Below are 18,124 nucleotides of genomic sequence, written 5' to 3'. Positions count from 1 at the left end.
AAGGCCTTGACAAGCGATCTATCTGTCCGTATGACAGTAACACTATGGGCTATTTGGGCAACAAGAAGAAAGGCCGTCTATGAGGACATATTTCAGAGCCCTTTCTCGACCCACTGCTTTGTCAACTCATTTCTGAATGATATTGAGATAGTGAAGAAACCGGAAAGTGGTGCAGTGAACTCGGCACCCGTGCGACCGACACAGTGGATCCAACCCCCTCATGGCATGATGAAAGTGAGTGTTGATGCGGCTACTAGGCGGAGATCGAGCTTTGGGACGGTTGCTGCAGTCTGTAGAAACCGGGAAGGAGCTTATCTGGGAGCATCAGCAATTGTGTTCAAGAGTATCTCTGACCCATCTACCCTAGAAGCGTTGGCAGTCCGGGAATCAATGGCACTCGCACAAGATCTCCACCTATAGGCGATTCATGTGGCAACTGATTGCAAAGGTATTGTAAATGACATCAGTTAGAAGAGTAGTCCTAGCTATGGTGCTATTATACATGAGATCATAGATTACACTCGTAGTTTTCAGTCATGCAATATTGTGCATGAATTTAGGAGCTTGAATTTCGAGGCTCACAATCTAGCGAAGCATACTTTGAAACTGGGGGTCGGCCACCATGTCTGGTTAGGCAACCCTGGTGAACTTCAGTTCGTCCCTGTAAATGTGGTGCCGGTTTAATAAAAGTTTCGTTGATTGTCTCAAAAAAAGGGCCTAGGCTGCACGTACGCGGATCCATCATCTTCTAGACCTAGACGTCACGTACTAATCAATCAAGAATCAACGCACCTACTCACGCATTGAGGCCGATCGAGCCGTCGAGGTGACTTCCTGGGCTCTGTGGTTTTTGTGCCGCCGCTGTGCCATGACGCGCTAGGGCTTCGTTGAGCACTTGAGCATTGTCACCGGCTGCCGGGCGTCGCGCCGTCCCCGCTTGGTAATTAGCAAATCTGCCACTAGCCACGCATCAATCCAGTACGATTCTACGAGTCTACGGACTATTGTCAAGGCGCGCGGCCGTGAATCGGACTCATAGAGGCAAAGGTATTGTCAGTATGATTAAACAAATCATGAAATCGGTTAATCAATTATTAATACTTACTAATATGCTTCATCACGGATTAATTGCAGGTTACATATTTTACTTTGTATTGCATCGGTCATGGAGAGGAAGAAAGCACCGATAGTAATTTCTTGAAGCCAATGGCCACAAACCCTAACTCTATGATTGAATGTGCAAATCCAACCAGGGATAGATGTCACAGAGCAACCTGCTGGACATAATGCCCGAATGTCAGTTCGGCTGATATGGGAAGATCCCAGCAAAATGTCCCCAATCTCAGATCTCAAGGTATCATGATAGACAACTAAACTAGTAGTTAGGGATTTTATCATACTGCTTATAAATTGTTGACTAGAGAAAACATATTAATTGATTCATGGAAAATACAATTTATTTGTCATTAGGATCGCTTCGTCACATTTGTTTTATCTTCCACTTATGTAACTTGTTTAATATATCAATACAACCATGTTGGTTTAATAAAAATGAAAGATATAACATTTTATCATCTTCCAAGTTCCAATAATGAAGATGAAGACTACATACTTAACTTGTTTTATTGGTCTGCTCGCATTCACAATTCTACAATAAAATTAGAAATATAACTTTGTATTGTTGATATATGTTAGACTTAACTATATATTCATATATGATGAACTATATCATTATATTCTTCGCCCCCCCCCCCCCCCCCCCCCCCCCCCATGCTCAAATCCTGGCTCCGCCCCTGACCATAGTGTGCTTCTTGCGGGTATATTTGTGTTTATTGCTGGAATTGTCAAATATGGCGAGAGGACATTGGCTCTCATGTATGGCGACCTAAAGAACACTAGCCACAATGCCATAGAAAATGAAGAAAAGAAGGACATGTATAGGCTTGTGGATCAAGGTGGACATCGAAACAATGAAGACTTGAATAGGCCCGCGGATCATGGGAGATATAGAAATAATCATTACCTTAATAGGCCAGCGGATCATGGTGGATATCTTCGCATTTTTGCTTTTGCTTTGAAGTCGGCACCAGATATCAGAGAGCTCTTTGCTGGACGCACCCTTCAGCAGATGGAAGTTCACCACCGAGAGGTATTGACATCCCCGATTCATTTGGACCATTTGCCCAAGTTGCTGGAGGTTGAGCTTGACTTGATGTACGATGATATCTACACCAAGGCCATGGTGCTTTGGACGAGGAGTGGCATTTTATTCCGGTGCGTATCTCAAGTATCTATGGGGGTCGCATTTGCACTCTTCAGTGTAGGTGTTGTGATCAATAGGCACAAATACAGTAGAGCAGACCTTGCGATCACATATGTGCTATTCACAGTAGGTCTCTGTGTGGAAATTTGTGCAGTAATTATCTTGTTGATGTCACCATGGACATGGGCATGGTTGGAGGCTCGAAACTGCTGTGGCTTGCTAGCATCTATAGTTTTCACTTTCGACGAAATTTCCAAAATTTCTCAAAATTTCGCTCATTTCGAGGGTCCTCGAAACATTTACGTTTCGTTTAAATTATTTTGGTATTTTAAAATTAAACGTATAAGAGAGAGTTGGAATCTAACATAGTTGTATTCATATGCTTAGCAGAGTGGTAGGCTGGTGTTATTACACCCTTTAGGGCCTCGGTTCGAATCTCAGGGGCTCACAATTCTTTTTAACTACCTTACTGTTCCTGCTATACGATAATTTGACAAAAAAATTATGCCACTGGGATTCAAACCTGGATCTACAAAGACAGAAGTAGTGATCGCACCATTCGGATAGACGAGTTCTGGTGAAAAATTAGTGCTAAAACGTTACTTATTCAATACTTTGTGTTCAAATTTAATTAAAAATTTCGTTAATTTGCTCGAAATGGTTTTCGAAATTTACGAAATTTCCGAAATTTCGGTGCTTTCGAGGGTGGTCTGCCTATACAATCGAGATGAACCAACCATGGCTGCCATGGATTGGCCAAAGCTTTGTCCGTTGTTGGATAAGTTACTACCAGACTACGGCGCAAGTTTTGGTTATGCTATTGTGTGCTTCCATATATTCACAGAGATACACTTAAGAAGTCGTTCCTTTCTGGATCTTTCATATCAAGATAAAATTTTGGTGAGTGCTTGCCAGAAGTTGTCCAACTACATGCTCTACCTTCTGGTCACATACCCTGAGATGTTGCCGGTCAGTGGTACTCCAGAACCCATCTTGCTATTCTTTCTTCAGAAAACTATTCAACGTGTTTCCGATGGCGGTGCCAGTGCTGACATTTTGCCTGTGGTAAAAAAACTGTTGGTGGAGTTGGGGTTACCTCAAGTCAATTTAACTGACACCGAAACATTGAAGGAGATGAGAGACCTATGGACAAGGCTTCTCATCTACTACTGCGCTGGCAAGTCTCGTGCACACATGCACGCAGCCAAGCTGAGCAGAGGAGGGGAGCTTATCACATTTGCTTGGTTGCTCATGGCTCACAAAGAACTAGGGGATGTCGGTCGGCCCTTCAATTTCAGTTTTGCAAGCACGCCCGGCACAACAGCGCTTGCATGCCCGCCCCCAACCTCTCCTCAGAGCCTGCCTTTTATCACTGTAGCGCCTGGAGTGACGGCCCAACTCTCCCCACACATTAATCCTAACGCTTCCACAACTTTACCCTCAGTCGTGGATGTTTATCCCTAATAATCCCTTCTGCCTATGTAATGTGAGGAGCTAGCATTCAAATTGTACGTACGGCTCAACCGTTAATAAAGCAAATTTCCTCAACATTTCTCTATGTGTCAATTTACTTTATGTACCTTGGCGTGATCGACTACTTTCTATACGGTCTCCAGCTTCCGTCACGTTTGGACCCGACATGTCGGAAAATGCTGTTGAACATGTTATCAGCACGTGTGCTCCACCGACTCTTCACCGAGCCTCCATCCAGCAAGCTCTCGTCGATGTCGCGGAGGTGTAGTTCTGAAAAAAAATGCAAAAACTGATTTCCTATCTCCTTACAATTCCTTTTTTCATTCCTGTAATTTTGGATTATTTTTAAAGTTGCAGTGTGAATTTTCCTCACGAGACGAAGCATATACTTGATGTCGCCAACCAATGTCAATCGTTCTCGCATCCTTGAACTAATTTGTTGACTACACCTAGAGAGACGGTGCACAGCACGGCACGCCACATGCGTGGATGTTCTTGGTATGCGTGCCTCCCCGGCGGCGCATGGACAAGACGAAAGATTCATGAGCTAGCTAACAACGTGCGCACTGTTGTGCACCACACGCTGAGCCGGTGTCGCCGTGCTGCGCGTAGCATCGCGCTCGGCCCCTACACACTCCGATGAGTTCCAAACGTGTCTAACTGCCTGTTGCCACCAATTGGAGCCGCGCTGGTTCGAGTCGCGCCATGAGCCACATTCTCCTGTTGCACCATGACCACGCCGCGGCCACCATGCCGTGGACCAGCTAGCCTCGATGCCTGCCATGCCCGCATTTCGCCGCATCCTGTTGACGATACCGCCCTGACGACCGCACGCGGTTGTGCTCCTGCAAGCTGGATGCCACGAGTTATGTTAATTGAGTATTTGACCACACTGCGACGGCTCGGACTTTGCTGAATCACTTCAGCTCCACGCTAGGTATGTTGGTCCAAGGTTGTGGTGCGCAACTGACTCCCTTAAGCTACCATCTGCTTTTTTAGGCAATCTTGCAAAGCTTTATTGAACCGTCACAGTGTTTATAGGGACAGAAAGATGATCATTAGACTAGCCTAACCATGCATCACAGCCAACCCCCTAAGAACAGTGCATGCTTTGCAAGATTGTGAGCTTCCACGTTCGAGCTCCTAAATCCATGTATAAATTCATGCCTTGGGGTTCCTGTTCAGGCACAAGGGTAACATCTACGTAGAGGATACAGGTTCAGCTAGTGGCAGATCTAAGATTTGAGAATGTGGGGGCCACAATGAACAACATTACAATGGCTAGAAAAAATATACTACACTACACCAAAATTAGTATGATAGACAAACATTGCACTAGTAAAATAGAATTTGTAATTTGTGTATGGGGGCCATGACCCTCATAGCCCCACCCCTAGATCCGCCAATGGGTTCAGCCCCTGATCCATCATGTGGTTGGGGTCCGGGAGAGGCACAACCTGCGGCTGGTAGTCGTCCTGCTGCCACTCGCTGGGGCAAGAAGACTTCTGTCGTGTCGGACGCATGGGTTCAGACAAGCCGAAATTTCACATATTTCAGTGGGGTCTGAAATATTTTTAATCCCAAAATTTCAATGTAGATTCGAAGTGATTTTAACATAAATTCAAATTATATTAAAATTCTTTCAAATTAGTGAAATTTGAAATCGTAAAATCCAAAATAATTTTCAAAATATGCAAATTTTTTGACATTTCGCATATTTTAGTGAAGTCTGAAATTATTGTATTTCCGAAATTAAAAACCTTGGGTTTAGAGGCCAGGTCACATGCCCGGCACGGGCACGCTCTGCCCTCGCTACCGCCACGACCACCGGCCTTTGGTCCTAATTTGTTGTTTGGCGGCTGGCATCGTCCATTCGTCTCGATGTGGTTGCGCTAATTCAGATCGGGACAACATGGTTGTGGTAATCCATATCTGGTCGTTCAGTGGTGGCGACTGCAGACTATGTTACAGTGAACCCCTATGACTCCACGACGGGTGATGGTCACTGAGGGGTCTTTAGAAGGGTTCATCCCTCCAGATTTGATGGTTGACTTCGACGGTGAGATGCATACTATGTGTGACAGCTTGACTCCAAGGAATGGTTGTGCAGCGGAGGCGGTTGCACGCCGCATGTAGCTGTTGTGATCGCGGAGAAGTGGTGGTGACAACACATTTGTGCTTTGATGGTGGTGCTTTGTGCATCCAGTCTCAAGCTTTAGAGTAAAAACCTAGGTCCAACCCATGGTGGGAATACATGGCAATGGCGGTGTTTTTACATTGTTGTCTTGTTGAAGGCATTACTTGGATATGCTCAAACTAATTCTTCAAGGTGAAACCTTGATTCTTGCCTTGGTGGTTGAATCCGGTGACAGCGGTGCTTGAGTATCACTCCCTTCCTAAAGGCGTTGCTGAGAAGGTTGGTGCACATATGGTCATTGTTGTTATTTTTCCATCCCGGATCTGATCCGCTTGGATCTTTTTTTCTCTCGCTTATGCATAGCTTTGGTGTCATAAGACTTTGCTATTTGCCGGTGTGCCTGCATCTGTTCGTGTTGCTTGTATGCATCCTAACTATTCAGAGGCCGGATGTGTGTTCATTATGTTGGTATTCTATTGATGCTACATTATGTGGCAATAAAATCCACCCTTTATATCAAAAAAATAACGGAAGCACATCCACTCGTTTTCGTTTAGGCACCTTTCCTCCTAATGCATCTTGGTGGGCACGATACCGTCATTGCATTTGACAATGAGGACAACAGCCATGGGGTTAAGGCACCTATTGAATCTAGTGGTTCAGGTTGGTGTGGGCTTGTATGTGTTCTGGGAGTACTTGACGGATATGGATAGTACATATGTGATTATGGTGGATAGGCTCGCGTATCATGGCGGATATCAGCATTTTTTTTACTGTTTGAAGTCGGCACCAAGTATTCGGGAGCTCTTTGCTGGCCGCACCTTGCTACAGTTGGAACTTCACCACCAAGAGGTATTGACATCCCTGATTCATGTGAAGCATTTGCCTAAGTTGATGGAGGTTCAGCTTGACTTGATGCATGATGATATCTACGCAAGCCATGATGCTTCGGAACAGGAGTGACAATATATGCCGGTGTGTATCTCGAGTATGTACTGTGACCGCAGTTGTTCTCTTCGGTGTAGGACTACAAATATAGTTGAGCAGACCTTGTGATCACTTATGTGCTATTCACAGGAGGTCTCTGTCCGGAAGCTTGTGCAGTGTGTATCTTGTGGACATGGCTGCTCATCTACTGCCCTGGCAAGTCCCGTGCAGAGATACATGTGGCGCAACTGAGCAGAGGAGGGGAGCTTCTCAGGGCATGTACAATGGTCTTATCTTAGCAGTGCCACGTAGGATAAATGCTGAGGTGGAGGAAAAGGAAACCAGAAAAAAAGTTTTGCCTTCTCTTATTTAAGAGATGATCTCATAGCAACAAATCTCTCACCACATTTTTAGGAATAACTAGTTACTAGAGTAGATTAAGAGAGAAGCCATTGTACACCACATGCTTTTTTGTCATCTCTAGATTACGTGACAAGATTAAGATAAGACTTTCTTATCAACCATTGTACATGCCCTCACATTTGCTTGGTTGCTCATGGCCCACAGTGGACTAAGAGGATGTCGGCAGGGCCTTCAGTTTGGGTTTTACATGAAATATTGGGAGAACAACGACCATTAAGCCGGATAACGGAGTTGATTCTGAGGCACAATCATCCTCGGATTCATAGTGTTATATGTATTCGACTCTGTATATCAGTTTATGTTTTATTTGTCTACAGTCACATGGACCATGTCTAACCCAGGCAGAAAATGCTAAATTCTCATACAGATGAGCTTGGACGTCATCCTGCGCCTGCAAATGTCACTTTGTGGACCAGGTGTTCTTTGTGCCTTCTCGGCGAATGTAACGAGCAGAGTCATCGTGATTGACATTGGTGCTTTGCATCAAACGGCTAGTTCTTGCAAAACTTTCCGACGTGTAAAATGCTAAGCTCAAGAATACTGGAAATAAAGGAGGATGGCCTCGTTTTTTTTCCTTTGATTCTTACGTCATCAATGCTCAGCTTTGCTTGCAATATTGAAGAAAAATATACTATTAATGCTTGTGTGCAAGAAGAATCAACTAACTGAAGCTGAGGCCATTGGTCCTATCCTTCTTCCCAAAAAAATGCTGACATCCATTCTTAGTTGATTTGCTGAAAACACAGGTGCGTAAATATTAAGCCAAAAATTTCAAGGCAGAAGATCGACCTTTAGGCCAAATGCTGCAGCCAAAACTACCGCCTCATATAGAGAGATTTACCACAACTGAACCTTTTGGAAAACGCCACAAACCGGTTCTTAGACCACACTAGCAAACGGCATGACTTTTGGCCTTATCCCTCGGCCATGCTAATCGTGGACTAGCGAAACGCCATGGCTTTATTGAAAATGCAGTGATAAACACTGTCTTGGCAATGGATGAGGATTTAGAACACGCAAGTGTGGGGGGCACTCAGGTCCTGGTGCCCGCTTTTCTTTTTGGCTTTCAATTTTTAAAGTTCTATATCTTTTAAATGAAAATTCCAAATTAAGTTATGTTTTAATATTTGTGTTTCTCGTGACTAGCGCTATCAAATAAGATCAATTTTGAATATATTTTGATGAGTTTTAAAAAAAATGTACAAGCGTCGATAAAAATTAATTATTTTGTGTCTAGGACCGATGGAAAAAATTGCGTGAAATTATATCTCTAAAACTAGTTGAAACTTGGCAGCTTTATAGAAATCGGAAGTTTGCTCGTTGAATCTTAAAACTTTTCGAGGGATTTTCTTTTTTACCGTGCCCTCGTGCGGACTACTGCACGAATCGCGAGGCACCCCTGCGAATTGCCTTGCAATGTCAAGTAGCTGAAGGCTCTCCAAGGCAGGGCAGGAGCAAAGAAACAACAACAAATACTAAATAATAAAGGACTAAGCCTAGCAGATTTTATGCAAGTGGAACAAAACAGTAGCAAACAGTGTAGGGAATTACCCCATATGTTCTCTACAAATCACCATCATGCAGACGATTTTAATGTACTCATATTCGAAAGTTGAGCTCAGGCACCGACCTTCCACATATATGCTTCTAAGCGGCCTACATAAACTTTCGTTCTACAGCTTGCATGAAGTAGATCACCTTGTAGAGAGGGCTCCGAACATGGGACAGGATACCTTCTCAAAGGGCATCATATCCGTCCAAGAAGGAGGCCTCGAACGGGTCAACCATTGAGAGATCGTGCATATGATTGTTATCTTTCCAACTACTCCAAGCAAACTGTTTGAATATAAATCGAGCATCGCGAGAAGCTCTATCTTCGACTTGTAGCTGCTTGTTTTGGTTGGCCATCCATTCGTCCCTATGGCTTCCAACTATTGATGCCTGAACAAGTCCAAATTCCATTCTCTCTAGCCCTTTAGCATTCAACACAAAGAACCTGACAAAATCAACTTGTGCACCACTGCCATAGTAGATCTTCAGCGACATCTTTTTTAGATGTAGGTCAAGGCATTCAATTGGAACAGTCAGTGAGGCATGTTTCCTCGTTTTTTTGATATTCTTCAGTGGACACCCCCGTTTGTCGAACTGATGACATAAAGAGAAGAAAATATAAGTCCAATTGTTAACAATCAGGTAAAGTGGTATTTTGATATTTTAAGCAATCTAGCCAATATTAGCACTCACAATGATATATAATCTTGGCAAGCAGGGGAAGCATGTGAGGACATTAAGAACGGCATCCAAATAAGGCTCAACATAATGAAGAGCCAAAACCTTCACCGTGTGCATTGTGGTTATCAAGTCAACGGCGGCCAGTTCCTGAAAAACAGAATATGAAGTAAACACTTAGCAAGAATAATAGCTTGCATATAGTAATGCATGCACGGTTCGAAAGTCTTTGGAGCTACCTGAACAATAGTCGATCCAAGGTGGAGTTGTGATGTGCCTTTACTCAAGAATCCCAATACCTCCAGCTTAGGAGCGTGGATTACCCGGATGGCCGCCGGACCATGGTCTGTATTGAATGGCAGCAATCTTTCAAGGCAAGGGGTGTCCTCGATTACCAGCTCCTTGACATTGACAATATGAGAGTAGGATTCCCAAGAAGCACAGAAGCCGATGCTCCGTAGAGTTGAGGAGCTGACGCGGAGGCTGGAAGAGCCCATAATCTCCTTGAGGAGAAGGCTCTCCAACGCAGGGCAGCCGGCGAGCAGAGGGCCCAGAGCCTCCTCCGTCAGGGTGACCTTGTGCAGAGTGAGCTGCCGGAGAAGCGGATAGTCTACCGCCAGGCCGCTTGGCAGACGGCAGCGGCCAAACGTGGCCACGCGGAGCACGAGCGCGCGGTGGAACAGGGACGGCGGCAGGGTATTACATTCGGTGAAGTATCTGTGGACGAGCGCGAGCTCCTCGAGGCAGGCTGCCCGGGAGCGGATCCAGCCGGCGACGGTGTCGTCGACGATCTTGTGCCCCTTGCAGAGGTCGCAGCGGGAGTGCAGGTGGCTGAAGCCGATCGAAATGCGGCGGAAAGGGCCGAGGTGGCACGAGAGGATGCTCGCGACGGTCTTCTTGGACAAGTAATCATTTCTTTTTGGAATGGCCGGCGGGGGACCAAAGCCCATCTTAAAGCAAAAGCCGTCGTCGAGGTTGAGCGGCGCGAACCACCAAATGGGGCGCCACCGGCGGGAGAGCGCCTGCGTGCGGTAGCCGTCCTTGGTGGGGAGACGGGAGACTATGGCGCCCTGCACATCGTCGGGGAGGTTGCTGATCATGTCGGCGCGATCCGTCGCCATTTGCGTGGCCTTGGTGCGTCGGGAATCAGCCTGGGCTTGTCCCGTGGGTTCTTCTTATCTTTTTTGTGGGGTGGGAGGGTGGTGCTGTGGGGCGTATATACACGTCCGAGACGCTATCCAAATAGCGACATGGTTTCCGGCCCAAATACGATATTGACCACTTTTTGTGTACATACACACCAGCAGGTAGACCTTCCGATTATCATCATCAAACATAGAAGAAGGATTTCAAAAAAATATAAAAGAAGAACCATGCAAAAAAGACATAAAAGAAGAGGAAAAGAGGTAGACATTCCTTAAAGAATGGAAAAAGCTTATGTCCACCCGGCTGATTGTCACGCGTGCGCGACACGTGTTCCGCTCATGGGGCCCACCCAGGCCCACCCACCGTAATTCCTCTCAGTCTATCCATCTTATCTGTTCGCCCATCCCTTTCACCTCCGTTCTGTCATCTGCTCTGATTTCCCAATCCCCGCTTTCCAGCATGCTTCTCCTCGCCTTCACCTTCCTCGCACACGTACAGTGCTGGGCCGACAAAATTCAAGGCCCTGTTTCACTAGAAAAAATGAACTAACGAGCAATTAAAGCAACTCCAACGCAGCGACCCAAACGGACACGAATTTGGCCCGCTTTTCGTCCGTTTGGGTCGGCCTAGCGGGCACTTTTGTCCGCTTCTTGTTTTCGGTCGTCATGTTCTCCCAACGCAGGCGTACCCATGTCGAGCGGACATAACATTTCTTTTGAAAAAAACACCTGAAGCTGTCGGGGCTTCGCCAGCCGAGACGAAGGGCACCTGCACGCCTATGCCTGCGAAGATGAGCGCCGCTGCGGAGGAGCTCCTGCGCAGCTCCATTCGCCGGTTGTCTGGGTAGTGGTGGGGCCGGCGGCGGACGCGGCGGGGCCGACGCCCACCTCCACGCGGATCCAGCCCGCGGCCGCACGCGCAACTAGGGGCGGCGGCGGCGGTGGCCGGGCGCGTGACCAGGGTGGGGGGCGGTGGCGCAGGGGGGCGGCGGCGGGGAGCGGCTGGGCGCAGGGGTAGCTGGAGAGAGAGAGAGAGAGAGATGGTGAGCCAGCAAATAAATTTAAAGAGAGAGAGGTGGGTGGGTGCCAGGTGGGCTAGGCCCGGACACAGGCGGATGAGGCGAGCGCAGAAAACTTCCGCTTTGTGTCCGCCTTCGAGCCTAATGTGACCCATATATGGGACCCAAATGGATTCGAGAGGACACAAAATGGGAATGGGTCTCTGCATTTGGCCAACGCTTTTGTCTGTTTTGACCCAAACGGTCACGTGCGAACGAATTGGTCGGCCCATTGGAGTTGCTCCTGTAGTTTATATATATCTCGTAAAAAATTATAATGTATATAATATAATGTCTTACATAATAATTGGATATATAAAAAATCATAGCTATTCAACTCCCAGTTGCATAATATTTTTTGAACAACATCATTCTTTTATTATTTTTTGAAATGAAACCTGCAATGATATCCTCGTTTTCAATCTTCTCCAACACTTCACTCTCACATGCTATTGTGGCCAAATCATCGAGTCTTTGATGTGTCATAGTAGTACACATATAGGACTTCAATGGCTTCAATATAGAAAAAACGTTTTCTGTCTGATTAAACTGCTATACTGTGATCTCTAACCGAGACGGCAAGAACCGATCTCTAACGATCCCTAACATAAGTTAATTAGAAAATTAGTTATTAGAAGTAGGAGCCATAGTTAATCAAAAAGGAGGACTCACTAGAGGCAGGCTACCTATTTTGTAGCCATGAAGCACCCGGAGGATGGAAGCCGTGAGACGGTGGGAGCACCCGGAGAATGGAACTGTCGCGGCCGTCGGACGACGCCGTTTCAAATCGAGGAGCGGCATGAGCACTGTCACTGAACCGCCGATCGATCCTCCTGTAGGCTGTAGCGATGGTGACGTGATAGTTGTTTTGTAAGCGATCTGACTCCCGTCCCACAATCTTCTTATTATTATTGTTAGGTGTGACGACCCCCGACGATCGAGCAATGTTGGACGCCGGCTACCGCGACGAGCGAGCAGAAGAAGAAAAGGGTCTACATGCTTTGTAATTCGGGTTTGCCACGTGTCTCAGCTGGAGAGGGTCTCACGGCCGCTGCGTGCGACCCAGGTCGCGTACCATTTTCTTCCGAGCAACGGGCAGCGGCCTGGCTCCTGCCTCGACTCAAGCGGAGTCACGGACGCCAGCAGCCCAGCGCCGAGGCCCAAGGACAACTTTTTTTTGAGAAATATATACTAGCCTTGTAAAAATTTGGAGGCACCAAAATTTATGGGCCATGTGTGGGCTGCACACTCTGCACACCTATGGGCCCGGCCCTACTCACGTATCAGCGCTGCCACCACAGAAGCTCATCGCGCCGCCCTCTCCTCTTACCACCCACGCGAGCGCCCGGGGTACTAGAAGCCGAGGCGCTCGCCACATAGAAGCACCACCCAATGCTGCAAGTTGAGGGGATGGCTGTGATGAGTAGCACAGTGTCTAGCTTCCGTTCTGCAACATCACGAAGCTGGAGGTGACTGCAATATGGTCCATGTTGCAACGGGTGACCAAAGGCTCATGTGCTTTTGCATCGTCAGGTGGCCGGCCATGTTGTCGTGGGCAACCACAACATGGTCCATTCTGCAACGGTTAACCAAAGGCTCACTTTAGGCAAGTTGGAGGGGACCACATAGTCCATGTTGCAATGGGTAACCACAACATGATCCATGTGGCAATGGGCGATACTGGCCTTACCTAGTGACCATGCAAGGCAACAAGATTTTTGTTGTGAAGCATTGCAAATGTTACGGCTAACGCGGCAGCACACGAACAAGAACGGTCCTGTGCTCCATCCAATGACTGCTGAGCGGTTGTTCTTCTGTGATTATCACCCGACTGATACATAGTGTTGTCCTGAAAAATATAAGCAGTGCTCAACACATTCAATTGGATCATCAGTAATATTAATATTCTCGTGTGCGTATGATTCATTTTCATTTAATTTGTTGGGGCAAAGAAAAACAATATAAAACTGTAGCTAATAATTTACCATCGTGATAATCTTGAAATTTAAGCAACTCAAAAAATCATACCATTTTAAGCAATCTAACAAAAACACTCATGACGATATACAGACGCCCCGAACGAGGAAAGCACTCGAGGAAGTAAAAAAACCGCATCCAAATCAGAGTCCACATAATCAGGAGCCAAAAATCATCATATACCATTTTTTGTAGCATGGTTATGAGAACCCAGCTTAGATGCATGAATGTTTGAAAATTAAGGCTACAACTACCTAAGAAACTGTTTTGCAAGACGAAGTTGTGACATGCCTTTGCTCTATGGACTAAATATCTCCAGCTTAGAAGCCTGGATCACTCGGATAATCGCCGAACCTGTGTCTGGATCAAATTATAGCAACCACTCGAGGCAAGTGGCGTTCTCATCACCTCAATGACCAGCTCTTTGACTTTCTCAGTGGGAGAGTACTTGTTTGTTGTAACGAGCATAGAACTCGATGCATTCTAAGAGCCAGCAGAGACACACGTGGTTGTTACTAGAGCCAGCAATCTTCTGCAATAGAAGGATCTCCAACAGAGGGCAGTTGGCGAGCATGGTGCGGAGAGCATCCTGCGCTAGGATGACTGAGCTCCTGCGGGAACCGTAGTGATGGAACGTGGCCACACGGAGTGCGAGCCAATTAGAAAACATAGAGGCAGTATTAGAGGAGCCGGAGCTCCTCGAGGTGGACGAGGCCCTAGGTCACGGAGCCAACCATTTGCCTTATGAATCCTCCATATGGTAAGTACCCCACCGACACGGTTGTGCCATGTCGAACATCTTGCATGCCTACCAGCACGCAAAGCAGGTGTGCCACACCCCGTTGCTAGTCCCCGTCACCTAACCACGCCCTCCACTTTGGCGACACAACCTAACCACGGTTTTGGTTTAAATCCTAAACCCAACTGAATTTTCCAATTAGCCGAAATATTGGTTTGTTGATTTTAGCTGTCAGTACCAGTTTTTTTCAAATTGAAATTTCTTTTCCTATTGATTTCTTAATATTGGTTGTTGGGACACAAAACATATTGGAAGCCGGACATAAAATGTTGATGGCTGATGACCATTCTCCACACAATATCACGGTGCCCGCTCGCTCCCCGGGATGATGCACCATTGTTGGTTCGCTGCCCACGATGGGCATCACTGACGAGGTTGCTTGTAGCGCTGCTCGAAGCAACGGGAGAAGCCATCACAGCACAGCCCTGATGCCACGCACGCATCCAGCTCCAACTAGCAGCACCGGTGGGGCTGCTTGTACTACTCGGGGTCGCGCCTCACCACACCCACCAACTCCCTCCCGATGCATCGCCCGTTCAGCATCCCCACCTCACCGGCGAGGATACCCGCGGTGGCAAGGCACCGCGGGTGGTGGTCGCAACAATTGTTCCCCGTCTTCTTCAGCACATGTGGATGTCGGTTGCAGCTCCACCCCTTGTGAGATGCAGCTACCACACCATATGGTTACAACTCTTGTCGTAGCCTACACCATGGCCGTTCCAGCATCTGATTACTGCGGTTGCAGCACCCCACCCCATCGTCGTCACCGCTAGAAGCTCCCGATGGTCGTTGTTCCAGCATTCAGTCGTCGTAGTTCCAACATTTGGCCGTCGGGGTTGCAGCATCACCAGTCCTGGTCACAACGGAGGGCTCCCGTGTATGCAGGGTCGCAACAACCATCAAAACATGGGTTCCAGCATTCGGGTGTGGCGTGTTGCAACAATGTTGGTCAGGGTCACCACGTAGGGCTCCCATCGAAACATGGGGTCCAGCATCTAGCCATTGTGATACCTGCATCCGGGTATGGCGGTTGCAAGAACGCCGGTCGTGGTCACACGGAGGGCTCCCATGTTCTTGGGGCGCAACAACCCGTCAAAACACTAGTTCCAGCATCTTGCCCTCGTTATTCCAGCATCCGCGTGTGGCAGTTGTAGTGCCCCACCGACCATGTGGCCCTCGCCGCTGCAACACCGGAGAGGTCTTGACCTCCTTCTGCAGCACCGGCGGCTTCCAATTGCAGCTTCTTCAGCACAAGGCTCCAGCTCCACGGGCGGGCCGGTCACAACATCATGCACTAGTCGTCGCGTATGCCCACATGGCTTGTTGTGTTGCCACCACACACCCCATCACAGCTCCTGACATCTCAAGTTGAAGCATGAACTCTTGCCAGTTGCATCGTTAGTCCCACGCCTCCTGGTTGCCGCCACAATATCGCATGCGTAGCTCGGCCAAGCATCTCGCCGCATCGCTCTCGCAGCAGCTATACCGCAGCCTCGCAGCTTGTTGAAGTGCCGCTCATAGCTCGCCATTCTTGGGAACGCGTCGGTGTGACTCGCCTGTGCAGAGGTAGGAGTCCATGGGCAACATCGTAGACAAGAAGGACGACAGCTTCCAGCCGCTTGCGAAGGTGATTCATGACATACTAGGCTAGAGGAAAACCAGTGGCTGTGCGAGGTGATACGGAAGAAGACGGGAGCGATTGGTGGACCCCCACAACACATGTGTGTGCGAGAGGGAGCGTCTGATCTCGCATGATGGAACGTCTCGCGCGTGACCGGCATGATTCTTGGCCGATCGGCCTGCTAAGATCGTTTACCTTAGCAATTGGTGTAAATTTTAATTGATAGTGAAATATTATAAACTTATCTTTTTCCTTTTTTGGCAAAAAAACTTTTTTTTTCTTTTCTGGCGGCAGTAGTGTCGATGGTCTTGAAATCTCGATTTAATTTTTATTATGTCTGAGTTGCTTTGTATTTTCGATGAACTTTTATAGTAGTAGATCTGATCCTTTCCCTAAAAATAGTGCTTTCTTGGTCAAAACCAAAAGGGCAGCGATCTGCGCCGGCGCACCAGCCCAATCGTTGGGCCGGTCAAGCCCCAGCCGTCAGATCTGGGCCCCCCGAGCTGTCAGATCCCTTTGTCCCCAACGTCTCCCATCTTCAACCTCCCGCACGGAAAAAAAGGGAGAGGCCCGCCTTTGCACGCGCCGACGCCTCCGCACGCGCCAACTGCCTCCCCTCGCCTCCTCACCGCTGGTCGGCCCTCCCGCTGGTCGCCGCCCTCACCTATGTCGCCTTCATGCGTTTCTCACCTCCATGGATGCAGCAGCGTGCGCCCATGGTTGCACTCGTGGGTGCAGGCTTGCAGCTCCAGGGGAGATGGCCGCATCTTCGGTAGCGCCGGCCGCCGGCCGCAGCACCTGTCGTTGTGCTCGCGCTGTACCTCGCCGTGTGCCCACCCGAGGCTCTTGCTGGTTCCAACAAAAAACGACACTGGTTGTAGCAAAAAAGTTTATCGCTTCCAGCAAAAAAGCTTACCGCTGCAGCCCGCCGTCGTCATTGTAGCAAAAATGTTAACCAGATGTAGCTTCTGTGGTTGCCGATTGCAGCAAAAAAATGACGTGGTTGTAGCAAACACAAAAAAATGAAAAAAGTTTTCATCATTTTCAGAAAGATTAGACTGTGGTTTGGAAAAGCTTCAATCGTATATAAAATAGCTTCATCCGTTAAGAAAAAAAGCCTCAACCGGACCTGCGACCCAGAGAAAAAGTTGCTAACATTGACAGAGAAAGCTTCAACCGTATATAGAAAAAGCTTCAACCGGCTACCGGCGATGGAAAAGCCGTGGTTGCAGCCCGCGGTCACCTCGGTCATCGCCGTCACACATATTAAATTGTGATCCAAATTATACCGTATTGGACTAGACGTAGTACAAACGGTGTGGGCCTTTGCGTTGGTACCGACGCGTACGAGTACAACTCGTTTACTTGTCCTTCAAGGACTCCCATGTATTGCCCTCTTATATACCCCATGTAGTCGCACTTCAGACGGCCTGTCGTCTCGTGCTTGTAATACTCCTTCTCATAGTGATTGCGCCTTCGTGCGTCCGTGGTTTTCTCCCGCAAGGATTTTCACGTAAAAATCCGTGTCTCTCGTGTCTCGTTATTCTCGTTATTATCTAACAAGTGGTATACAGAGCCAAGTTTCAGATACAAGATTTGAGACGAGAGGATTAGGGTTTCCGAGTGCGCCGCCGCAGGCGTCTCTGCGATCCGTCGAATCCAAAGACAGATCGCTGCTGCAGCCGCCGTTGAAACCGAGACCGACAGGAAAGCGATCTGCGCTGCTGTCCCGCCTACAAAGCCGTGCGCTGTTGGAGCCGCTCTTTCGATCCGCCAAGCCACGCGTTGCTGCAAGCGCACGCATTAATCCGCCGAGTTGCCGGCTTCAAGTCCCAAGGAGAAGCGATCTGTCCAAATCGTCGTTCCTTCACGTGAAGCTAAGTTATTTGCTTTTTTGCTTTCATCACCGATCAACTAGTACTTTAATCAGCCAGCTACTAGTATTGGTTTTCGTCACGTGAAGGGTACAAGGCTATTTTTCCTTGGTCAACTGCTACGTACAGACTATCAGACTATCATGTGCTACTTTTCCTATCCCGTTTGATCGGCATATTAAATTTTGTCAAGAATTT

General features: G+C 47.7%; 1 protein-coding gene across 1 annotated transcript; it reads right to left on the bottom strand.

Annotated features, from left to right (window-relative positions):
• Positions 1-9,446: 9,446 nt before the first annotated feature.
• On the bottom strand, positions 9,447-10,573 carry LOC109743634 (F-box/LRR-repeat protein 25-like). Its single transcript, XM_020302727.2, has 2 exons — positions 9,692-10,573; positions 9,447-9,602 (listed from the first exon to the last, which is right to left on the bottom strand). The coding sequence occupies exons 1-2, from the start codon at positions 10,571-10,573 to the stop codon at positions 9,447-9,449; spliced, it is 1,038 nt and encodes a 345-aa protein (XP_020158316.2).
• Positions 10,574-18,124: the final 7,551 nt, after the last annotated feature.

The sequence above is a fragment of the Aegilops tauschii genome, chromosome 5, assembly GCF_002575655.3.
Source record: "Aegilops tauschii subsp. strangulata cultivar AL8/78 chromosome 5, Aet v6.0, whole genome shotgun sequence".
Classification (NCBI taxonomy): Eukaryota; Viridiplantae; Streptophyta; class Magnoliopsida; order Poales; family Poaceae; genus Aegilops; species Aegilops tauschii.
The sequence above is the reverse complement of the archived record's forward strand: the minus strand, read 5'-3'. Positions and strand labels throughout refer to the sequence as shown.

Coding starts and splice junctions, on each gene's coding strand:
- LOC109743634 (XM_020302727.2), bottom strand. CDS start 10,573: ATGGCGACGGATCGCGCCGACATGATCAGCAACCTCCCCGACGATGTG. Junction 9,603..9,691: donor TTGGATCGACTATTGTTCAG/GTAGCTCCAAAG, acceptor TCTGTTTTTCAG/GAACTGGCCGCCGTTGACTT.